This window comes from Geotrypetes seraphini, chromosome 8 (assembly GCF_902459505.1).
Source record: "Geotrypetes seraphini chromosome 8, aGeoSer1.1, whole genome shotgun sequence".
Classification (NCBI taxonomy): domain Eukaryota; kingdom Metazoa; phylum Chordata; class Amphibia; order Gymnophiona; family Dermophiidae; genus Geotrypetes; species Geotrypetes seraphini.
In genome coordinates this window covers 159,033,745-159,045,493 of record NC_047091.1, presented here as the reverse complement: position 1 = coordinate 159,045,493, position 11,749 = coordinate 159,033,745, and the positions used below count along the sequence as shown (strand labels likewise).

Below are 11,749 nucleotides of genomic sequence, written 5' to 3'. Positions count from 1 at the left end.
CCGTGACCTAGGCATAGGCAACAGCTTGAAGCTCCGGATACTGAAAGGGCTAAAGTGCCCGGGCGAGAACCTGCTGAACTTTAGGACCGTTCACGGATGCTATTTCAGAGGCACGACCATAGTAGCCCAATCCCTGTTGCTCTCAACCTCTGTCCCGGCTAATGGGTGCTGAAGTCCCTAATGAAATGTACTGTATATTCCATTTTAGACAGGAAGAAAAACCAAGTCAGCCTGGTCTAATCAAGGACAGATCAGGGATTTCTAGTGAAGAAATGAGAATGTGTGGGTGTGTGGAATAGATAGATGGCTTTCAAATGGATTTGGACTACTAATAAATCTGAATTTTCTTAAATTATTGGGGGGGGGGGTTCATACCACAAAGGTTTAACATATTCCGTATTAACTATTCAATTATGGATAGTTTTGAAATGCTTTTGTTGCAGAAATCATAAATGTTCTGGGTGTCGACACCCACCCTTTCAGTATTTAAAGGGAAATGTTCCATATTTATGAGCATTTCTCTGAACACTTTTTTCTTGGGAGTTTTCAGTGGAGATTAATAAAAGTATGATTTAGAAGCCACCTATGTCACTTTCATATAGACTTAGCTGCTACTTTAATTTGAATGCTAAACTGCAGAAAAAATGAATATGGCCAAGGCTTATTTGCTGAACAGTAAGCAAAATTGTTTTTCACAATCTGCTTTTGTACTATTAAAATAAACTATTCCTTGCTTGGAAGACTACGTATGCATTATGGTCGGTAGAGTTTTTGGTTTCTTTATTTTTTTAGGAGTACAGTGGGTAGACTGTGTATTATTTAAAATGTATAATAACTCTAGTGTTCTCATCCTGGTAATCTAAAATTCACTTCAGTTAATTAAGTTTGTGGTGTAAACAAATTGTTAGTACAAGAGTTTATTAAAATTTTGACTTTTGAGAATGACAAGGTGACAGAATTTGTCCCCGCAGATAACTGGGAAAAACCATCTTGTGTCATTCTTCAGGGTTTATCTCAACCTCAGTCCTACACTGATATTCTTCAATGCAAGGCTTGAGGGTCAGTGCTTGTGCCCATTCATACTCTGATTCTTCCCTCTCTCCTTAAAGAATGACATAGGGAATGATTTCTAATGGTTATCCCGGGGATGGGGGCAAATTCTGTCACTGTCATTCTATTAAGTTGCTGAGCTTTGAACTGATTTTCTTGATGCATCACCAACAGTTAACAAAAAAAGTTCTAGAATCAGAATCTTGTTTCTGAAGAAACAGCTTGATTTTTTTTTTTAGATGGTTCCCAGCTGTGATATGTACACTGCCTTGGGTGAATTTCTTCAAAAAGGACTTAATAAATTTGAGTTGTCGCAGTAGACACTAATGGTAATTCTGTACAGGTTACCTAATGTTAAGCATTGAAAGTGTGCAGTAAGCACAGATTCTTTAACTGCAAATTGGATAGGTAAGCACTTAATTGCCATTATAGAATATCAGCAAAATTATGCCTTATAGTTGAGTATATATGGTGTTAATTCACACCGATAATTGGCAATTATTAGCATTATTTGGCCCTAGTTTACAATTTTATATATGTATACTTAGGCACTATTTTGTAATGTTAGTGTTGCCATTCTATAGCACATAACTGCAAGTGGAGTGTACCAGCCATTCGTGTGCGAGCATCCAGACGTCATCAGGTTTTTTTGAAAGGGGTGGGCGAGTTTTGACTGTCCCTCCAGCCAGTCTGCCTGGACTGGAATCTCAACTTGGTGCTGCGAGCATTGTGGCAGCCTCCCTTTGAGTCGTTGTGTCAATTGTCTCTTAAACACTGTGACCCGTTCTGAGTTCCTGGGTAGGACGGGATATAAAACTGAAATAAATAAATAAAAAGATTAACCTTGAAAACTTTTTTCATGGTAGCAGTCGCTTTGGTGAGGCAGGTCTAGGAACTGCACGCCTTGTGCCATGATCTGTTCATGCGCTTTACAGAGGTGGAAGTGTCCCTGCATGTGATGACTTCCTTTCATCCGAAGGTAGTTTCGGCCTTTCATCTTAATCAGTGGAGCTCCCTCCTTCCCCCAGAGATGAATGTGGGAGCCAGTTCGAGAGCCTGCACCTCCTGGACATCCATAAAGCCCTTGTGAGGTATTTGGAGGTCACCAATGAGTTCCGGAGGTCAGAGGCGGGTATGCTCTGCCTTGAAGCCCATGATAGCAAGGTGGTTGAAAGAGGCGGTGGGTATGGTGTATTTGCTATTGGGAAAGCAACTGCCACCTCGGCTTAGGGCTCATTCAACTAAGCAGGTGGTGGCATCGTTGACAGAATTGACACTGTTGTCTCTAGCGGAGATTTGCAGGGCATCCACATGGTTGTCGGTACATACCCTTGTTAGGCATTATTAGGTAATGTGAGGATGTGGGCAGACACTCGCTTTGGAGAGTGTTTTTTTGTGGGCAGTGGTTTTTATGACTGGGACATTCCATTAGTCTGGAATGATGAGAAGGACGACATGGAAGGAGAAATTAGGTCTTTCTGCTAATTTTATTAGAGATCCTCCCTCTTATCTGTATGTGCTGGTTGCCGGGCCACTGCTGCTCATTGTTTCCGAGTCTCTTGTACAACCCCCCCTAAAAAAAAAACCCCAACAACATCAAAAAACCCCACAAATATAACGTTTTTATAAGGGTATGTGAAGAGAAGATATGAAGCAGCTTATTCATGCTTCCTTCTATGAATGTGCTGTCTTGAGGACGACAGAGGCTGCACAAGTTTGGGGGCTAGCTGGGGTTCCCCTTCCTGTGTACTTCTATAATTGTCGATGACAATACTGAAGGGCTGAGGTCAGGGAGGACCTATATATGGAGCAGCTCTTCCTTGTGAATTCTATCTCCACCTGCTGGTCGATGGATGGAACTATCCCACTGGTCTGGAATAGTGGGAAGGACTAATGGAAAGAAAATTTACAGGTTAGACCTAATTTCTCCCTTAGCAAGGCAGCTAGTAAGACTAAACAAAAAGCTATACAAAAAATGAAATTACCATTGAAAGGTAACTGGAAAGCAATGACCACAAACACTTGCAGTCTAAGCAAGAAAAATCATAAACTGCAAACTCTGATGCTAGAGGCAGACTTGGATATTGTTGCTATCACAGAGATGGCTCAGTGATTTCTACGGATGGGACATAAACATATCGGGTTATCTGACCTAATGCTTGGCTTTATATACCGAGACATCAGTCCAAGAAAGCTCGACTCGGTTTACAATAATTAACTTAACAAATAAAACCATAAAGAATAAGACTAGGTTTCGGAAGATTAATTTTCAAAGTGTTTAGCAAATAAAATGGTTTTTAAAGATTTATGTAAAAGTTGTAGTGAACCGGCACTCCTTAAAAGGAGTGGAAGATCATTCCAAAGTTGAGAGAGCCTAAAAATCAGAGATTGAGCAAAAATCTTGACTCCTTTTATCCCTTTCTTGGAAGGAAGAGATAATTTAAATTGTTGATTACCTCTTGCAAAGGAAAATCTGTAAATGTTCCAAGATAAAGGAAGAAGAGGAGTAAAGATGCCATATAGGATTTTAAAAACAACACAAGCACATTTGAATTGAACTCTAAAATAAATCGGGAGACAATGGAGACTCTGGAGCAACAGAGTCGCATGGTAAAATTTATGTTTCCCAAAAATCAATTTCGCAGCAGTGTTTTGAATCGGTTGCAATCTATGAAGACAAGTTTTTGTGATACTGAGGTAGATAACATTACAATAATCGAGACAAGATAATATAATTGACTGAACTAATATGGAAAAATATCGATGATGAAAGAGATGTCTAACCTTCCTCAATAAACGTAGGTTAAAGAAGCATTTTTTGACTAGAGTTGATTTGATCCCTAAAAAAAAGAGAGGAGTCAAGAAGGACTCCCAAAACCTTAGCAGAAAATTCAATCTGAAGAGAGGGTCCAGAAACCAAAGCTACAGAAGGAGAAAGACAATCCAATTTTGGGCCTAACTATAATTTTTGTTGCTAAAAAGCACAGGACGTACGTTGCATATTAATTAATGTTATAAATATATTTTTTTTAATGATATGATGTGCTCAGTCCCCAAATACACCACAGGACACACATGAACCATCATAGCATTATCACCCTTATACCTCCACCCTTATAGCAGTACCCTTATACCTCCACCATCATAACCAAGAAAAAGAAAGAAATGTAACATTGCTTATCTTTTTTGCTTATGACCAGTATACTTAGTGGTTGCAATGGTGTATTTAAAAAAAAATAAAAATTTTTGCATCTGTTAATGCTGTCTAGCCAAAAAATTGGTATCTTCTAGACCAGTGTATCTCAAACTGTGCCTCCTGAGATTTCAGGTGTGCTGTGGTACACTGGGGAGGAGGAGAGGTGCCAGCTGACTGCCTACAGGATGTGCCTCTCGTGGCGAGAGGTACGTCCTGTAGGCAATCAGTGGGCTCCAGGACCTATCCTTCTTTCTGGACCTCTTCCCTTCTGGTACCCCCCACTGACGTTTCCAGGCCCACCTGGAGGGCCTTCACACACACACGGACATTGGCATGATGATGTCACGCATGTGCATGATGTCATCACGGCGATATCCGTGCACTTCTAGGTGCTTCAAGCCACGGCCACTACCTTTAGTGTGCCGTGGCTCGAGAAAGTTTGAGGGACACTGTTCTAGACCTTATGTGAACATATCAGAAAATTAATTGAATAGAGTATGTAAGACTTAACTGCACTAAACTTATTAACTTAATGTTTCTTGTACAATCCCACTTTATTCCAGGACCAGTGGGTTATTTCCGTCTACCCACTAGGACTTTATAGGATGCCTCAAACTTCAGAGACTTAAACCCTTCCCCCTCATACCTCATGCCTGTGCCTCAGTTCACCAGTCTTTCTTCCTACAATCCAGGCTGTAGGAGCTTATCTTTTCTGCTCATGTTTCATTTCCCGTAATTTCAGTATTCTGCATTCACAGTTTTCGCCCTCTTGCTGTGGAGGTTCCTTGTGGGGACATCCTTGACTGCGGAAGATCGCAGACCTTTGCAAAAACTCTGCTTCCAGGGGGTTTCCTGCTTGTCGGTAAGCTCCCGGGACAGCCTGCACATCAGATCGGTGCTCAGGGCCAGGTACCTTGGGAGCTTGCTTATCCCAGGTTCGTCCTCTAGTGGGTAGAGTGCAGGCTGAGCGGTTCTGTGGAGGTGCAATCGGGATTGGAGCCAGACTGCATTCCTCCGCTAGGCGTCTGCATGGTATGTCCAGAGGGTGATGGCTGTCTCCAGCCGTGGAGCTCAGGCTGGTGGGGCAGTCAGAAGACTTGAAATCCAGATTTTCAGTTCTTTGAGGCAAAGGAGCTCCCTATGAGCTGTTTCAGCTCTGTTTGCAGTTTCCCATTCAGCTCATGTCAGAGTGAATATAGGCTGCAAGCCTGAATCAGCAATTGGGGGGGGGGGTCTTAAAAAGGGGGTTTTGGGTGGTTTCCCTGCATGCTCTACCCCTCCCCACCTCTAAAATCCCCAAATCGCCAGTTTTTTTAGGGTTCCTGTGGGTTTTAGTCAAAATCTGTACCCACAGTTGCTATTTTAGATTTTTCCTGATTTGAATTTAAACATTTTTTTTTATTCTTCCAAGCATTGTTTTTGCAAGAAAACAACATAGGTGGCCTCCCCAATTACATTGTCTTGCCTATTCAGCAAAGAGTACATTTTAAGATCATTGCAATCATCCATCAGATACTGTACCATATTGCTCCAAGGGTACTACAAGAATTGTTTGAAATTTACCAACCTAGAAGAAATCTAAGGTCTGAAAATAATAATAATAATAACTTTATTCTTGTTTACTGCCATACCCAGGGAGTTCTAGGCAGTTCACATCAATTAATCAAAATTACAAACAACAATGTTGTTGAGGATAGCAGGAGGAGGGAAAAAAAGTCTTTGAGGATAGTAGATAGGGAAAGTACGATAAGAAGGAGTAGGAGGGGGGAGAGGAAGAAGGGTTATTAAGGGTTCTGTCCATGGAATAGGTGGGTTTTGAGTAGTTTTCTGAAATCGAGGTAGGTGGGGGGCCTCGAGCACAATTTGGGCTAGCCATGGGTTCAGTTTAGCCGCCTGGAAGGCGAAGGTTTTGTCAAGAAACCTTTTGAAGTGACAGAGTTTTAGGGAAGGGAAGGCGAATACCGTATTTTCACTCATATACCGTGCACCCGTGTAAAACGCGCACACGGATATAGCGCGCGGGAAACTGTAATTTATGTAAAGAAATTTTTATATAGCGCGCACACCCGTATACCGCGCATGTCGCCCCGACTCCTTTCACCCGCCCCGACTCTCCTCTGGCAGCCCCGACTCTCCTTTCGCCCACCCCGACTCTCCTTCCCCCCTTGAAGTCCTGTCCCCACCCTGAAAGCCTGATGCCCCCCCCCCCACCCCCCCCCCCCGATGTCCGATTCACCCCCCGCAGGACCACTCGCACCCCCACCCCAAAGGACCGCTCGCACTCCCACCCCCCTCATCATGGAGAAGCTGCCTACTGTTGTCCTGCTGCTTCCTCTGCTGGCGGTCCCGCCCCTTCTCTGAGCCCTGCGTCTGCGCTGCTTCCTCTTCCGGCGGTCCCGCCCTTTCTCTGACCTCACCCCCTGCTGTTGATGATGGTTTTTTCCTGGGTTTGTGAATATGCTTTATCAAGCATACTTAGTTTAATAGTCTGCCTGTTTCCCTTCTTCCAGCCCCTTTTTCCCTTCAACAAGGACCCCTCCAGTGGACCAGGGTCTTCTCGTGCCTTCCTTCAGGGGTGCTGGCAGATAAGCTGGCGGTGCCCACTGTTCGCCGAACATTATTTCCATACCTCTGCTTTTGCCGGGAGGCACTGCAGCAGTCACAGATGTGGCAAACTTGGCGGATTTCTAGGATCCGGTCAGTGCGGAGTAGAGAGTTGCGCAGGGACAGAAATCCCACCCGTCCCCGTGAGGAATCCCACCTGTCCCCGTGAGGAATCCCTCAGTCCCCACCCGTCCCCGCAAGGAATCCCCTCCGTCACCACCCGTCTCTATAAACTACAGAAATAGTTATTTCATTTAATTATGCTACTGAATTAAAGGCTCTGGTAGAAACCCATTTACAAATAAGCAAAAAGACTTTATTAATTTGGAAATATGAATTGGGAAGAATACATACTTTGTAAACTGGTTTCTACCAGAGCCTCTAATGTTTATAAATTTTTATCAACACAACTAATATACTACTTTATCCTAAAGCAAAAAAAAAAAAAGAAATAGAATTTTTTTCCTACCTTTGTTGCCTGGTTTCTGCTTTCCTCATGTTCTCATTCAATTCCTTCCATCCACTATCTCTCTTCTCTCTGCGTCTTCCATTTGCTCTGTCACTGTGCCTCTCCCTTTCTCCCCCCTTCCAAATTGGTCTGGCACCCATCTTCTTCCCTCCGCTCCCCCCATAGTCTGGCATCTCTGTCTTCTTCCCTGCTAGCGTGTTATCCCACTCTCTCTTCCCCATTTCCTTTCAGCGTCCTTCTCCCCCCTCTGCTTCCCCATGTGTTTTCAGTGACCTTCTCCCCTCTCTGTCTTCCCCATGTGCTTTCAGTGTCCTTCTCCCCCCTCTGTCTTCCCCATGTCCTTTCAGCCCTCCCTCCGACGTCAGCGCTGACATCGTGGAAGACTTCCGTTCCAATCGGCTGTGTGCTGTGGCAGGGCAGGTAGGGAGAAGACGAGCCTCGCATCCAACCCCGCGACCCTCGGATGCGTCCCCACAGGATCCCCGCGACCCTAGGGTCTTCCCCGAAGGTCTTCCTGGTGGCTATTGCCTCAGCCCATAGGGTTTTGAAGATTCAGGCCCTCTCCCGCAGGGATCCTTTTCTGTATATTACGGATTCCGCTGTGATGCTGCATACTGTTCCTTCTTTCCTTCCAAAAGTGATTTCTGCTTTCCATGTGAATCGGGAAGTCCGGCATCCTGCTTTTGCTTCCTCTGGTTCGAGGGAGCAGGACTGAGTGTTGCGGTCCTTGGACGTGCGCAGACTTTTGTTGCACTATCTGGAGTTCACCAATGAGTTTCACCTCTGTGACCATCTCTTTGTTTTGGTGGGTAGACTGACTTCTACGGCTACCATTTCCAGGTGGATTCGTATGGCCATTTCCACGGCTTACATGATGGCTGGGAAGAAGCTCCCCTCGCGGTGCGGGCTCATTCAACCAGGGGTGTTTTGTCCTCCTGGGCCGAGTCATCGGCTGGTTCTCTGGATGAGATTTGCAGGGCTGCTACCTGGTCCTCCTTGCATGCATTCACCAAGTTCTACAGGATCAATGTGGCGGCCAAGCAGGATGCTGCTTTTGGAGCCTCTGTTTTGACAGCGGGCTCCATCAACCCCACCTTGAATTTTTGAGACTGCTCTGTAACATCCCACTGGTCCCAGAATAAAGTGGGATTAGAAACATAGAAATAGATGGCAGATAAGGGCCACGGCCCATCAAGTCTGCCCACTCCAATGTCCCTCCCTATCTATCTTTGCGGATAGATCCCACATGTCTGTCCCATTTGGCCTTAAAATCTGGCACGCTGCTGGCCTCAATAACCTGAAATGGAAGACTATTCCAGCGATCAACCCCCTTTCGGTGAAGAAGAACTTCCTAGTGTCACCGTGTAGTTTCCCGCCCCTGATTTTCCACTGATGCCCCCTTGTTGCCGCGGGACCCTTGAAAAAGAAGATATCCTCTTCCACCTCGATGCGACCTGTGAGATACTTGAATGTCTCGATCATATCTCCCCTCTCTCTACGTTCCTCGAGTGAGTAGAGCTGCAACTTCCCTAACCGCTCCTCGTATGGGAGCTCCTTGAGTCCCGAGACCATCCTGGTGGCCATTCTCTGGACCGATTCCAGTCTCAGCACATCCTTGCGGTAATGTGGCTTCCAAAATTGCACACAGTACTCCAGGTGCGGTCTCACCATGGATCTATACAGTGGCATAATGACTTCAGGTTTACAGCTGACGAAACTCCTGCGTATGCAACCTATGATTTGCCTTGCTTTGGATGAAGCTTGCTCAACTTGATTTGCAGACTTCATGTCTTCCCTGACAATCATCCCTAAGTCTCTTTCTGCTTCAGTTTTTGTCAAGATCTCGCCATTTAGGGTGTAAATCCTGCATGGATTTCGGCTTCCCAGGTGCATGACTTTGCATTTTTTGGCATTGAAACTGAGTTGCCAGGACCTAGACCAGTGCTCCAGTAGGAGTAGGTCATGCATCATATCATCTGCCATTGAATTATTGTCTGTTGTGCTCTTGTTCACTACATTGCTTAGCTTGGCATCATCGGCGAATAATGCTATTCTTCCTCGGAGCCCTTCTGTCAAGTCTCTTATGTAGATGTTGAACAAGATCGGGCCCAGGATGGAGCCCTGTGGCACTCCACTTATCACCTCTGACATTTCGGAGGGGGTGCCATTCACCACTACCCTCTGAAGCCTACCTCCAAGCCAGTTCCCAACCCAATTTGTCAATGTGTTGCCCAAACCTAAAGAACTCATCTTGCTTAGCAACCTGCGGTGTGGTACGCTATCAAATGCTTTGCTGAAATCCAGGTAGACGATGTCCAGGGACTCACCAGCATCCAGCTTCCTCGTCACCCAGTCAAAGAAGCTGATCAGGTTGGATTGGCAGGATCTCCCCTTAGTAAATCCATGTTGGCGGGGATCCCGTAATTTCTCCTCGTCAATGATTCTATCCAATTGGTGTTTGATTAGGGTTTCCATTAGTTTGCTCACTATTGATGTGAGACTCACTGGTCTGTAATTTGCCATCTCCATCTTGGAGCCTTTCTTGTGGAGTGGAATGACGTTAGCTGACTTCCAGTCTATCGGGACGTTACCTGTACTAAGGGAGAGATTGAAAAGCGCGGATAGCGGTTCCGCTAGGACATCACCCAACTCCCTGAGCACCCTAGGATGTAGGTTGTCAGGCCCCATTGCCTTGTTGACCTTGATTTTTGACAGCTCGCAATAGACGTTGCTGGGTGTAAACTTGAAATTACTAAACGGGTCAACTGATTTAAGTTTCAAGTTTCAAGTTTGACCTTTATTTGATGAATCGCTTATAATAATATCTAAGCGATGTACAGTATTAAAAACCATCAGAATGTGGTAATACAATTAGTTTACAGTAGTTACTCATAAGACAGACAAAATTAGACGAACAGGAGGGGGTGGGAGGGAAGGGGAAAAGTTACAATCTTGTTCTTTGTTAGAAATTGACATCGAAGGGGAAGCACATCGGGTAATAAAGGGTTAGAAAGAATATTGGACCTTGTCTGTGGCTGAGGGCCGATTCCCGGCGCCTCGCGGGTGAAGACTGAGCAGAAGTATTTATTTAACAGTTGGGCTTTTTCCGAGTCCGTTTCTACATAGTCTCCGTCTGGTTTTCTGAGACGTACTATCCCGCCCGAGTTCTTATTTCTGTCACTGATATACCTGAAGAAAGATTTATCTCCTTTCTGGATGTTCTTTGCTAGAGACTCCTCCATGCGGAATTTGTACAAGAATGAAAGATTAGGTTCTTATTTTGCTAATCTCCTTTCTTGTAAATCCACACTTTATTCTGGGAACCCACCCTATTTCTTGCTAATTCGCTGATCGTCTGCCTTTACAAGTATTGGTGAGCAGGATTTCTGTTTTATGACCAGCCTTTATAAGAGTGCCATCAGAATGGGTTTAGCACTTAGTTTGGGGGGGTCCCTGTTTCAGGTGCCCCCTTCTAACAGTGCAGGCTATGTCTCCCTATACCAATGTATTTTTTTTCAGGTTTCTACTGTTTTATAACCTGTTCTCTCGTGTTTTCATTGTTGCTGTTTTGCATCTGTTATGAGCAGAATTGATTTACTTGCCAGGGAGTTTTCCCGTTCCCATCTCTCTTGTCCTCTACAGGTTTTCCTGGCTGCTTTTAGATTGACAGGGAACTGAGGCACTGGTGCAGTGAGGTATGAGGAAGAGGGGTTTAAGTCTCTGAAGTTTGAAGCTTTCTACAAAGTCCTGGCGGGTAGGCAGAAATAACCCACTGGTCCCACAATAAAGTGTGGATTTACAAGAAAGTAGATTAGCAAAGGTAAGAACTTAATCTCTCATTGGTTGAATTGGTGATCTATATATGTTAATTTTTTTTCCCCCTCTAAATAGTGAGAGGATCAAAACCTGGTAAAAATGTCCAGCTTCAAGAGAATGAGATTAGAGGACTTTGCTTGAAGTCGCGTGAGATTTTTTTGAGTCAGCCTATTCTACTAGAGCTTGAAGCTCCGCTTAAAATATGTGGTAAGTACTTAAAATGGCACTTGTTTGGTTGTGTGGGTTTGGGGTGGGCCAGGTCTGAAACTAACTTAATGGGTAACAAAAAGAAAATAGAAAGTTTTGTCTACTCTTAAGCTAATCTATCAATAGAGTTCACATTCAGAATGATGGAGTGCAAGCCTTAGAACATAAGAACATTGCCTACTGGGTCATACCAATGATCCATCAAGCCCAGTAGCCCGTTCTCACAGTGGCCAATCCAGATTACCAGTACCTGACCCAAGTAGTAGCAACATTCCATGCTACTGATCCAGGGCAAGCAGTGGCTTCCCCCATATCTTTCTCAATAACAGACTATGGATTTTTCCTCCAGAAATTATCCAAGCCTTTCTTAAAACCAGCTACGCTATCCGCTTTTACAACAATCTCTG

The 11,749-nt window shown here is 44.5% G+C and overlaps 1 protein-coding gene across 3 annotated transcripts in view; it reads left to right on the top strand.

Moving 5' to 3' along the window:
- The window catches only part of PPP1CC (protein phosphatase 1 catalytic subunit gamma), a 79,355-nt gene that overhangs the window by 1,052 nt on the left and 66,554 nt on the right, over positions 1 to 11,749 (top strand). Inside the window, exons 1-2 of one of the 3 annotated variants that reach the window (XM_033956199.1) lie at positions 166 to 187; positions 11,211 to 11,342. In XM_033956199.1, coding sequence (XP_033812090.1) covers positions 181 to 187; positions 11,211 to 11,342 — 139 coding nt within the window. In that variant the 5' untranslated portion in view covers positions 166 to 180. Of the gene's footprint in view, positions 1 to 165; positions 188 to 2,928; positions 2,963 to 11,210; positions 11,343 to 11,749 lie in introns of those variants that run through there. The other 2 variants (XM_033956198.1, XM_033956197.1) reach the window with 2 other exon arrangements.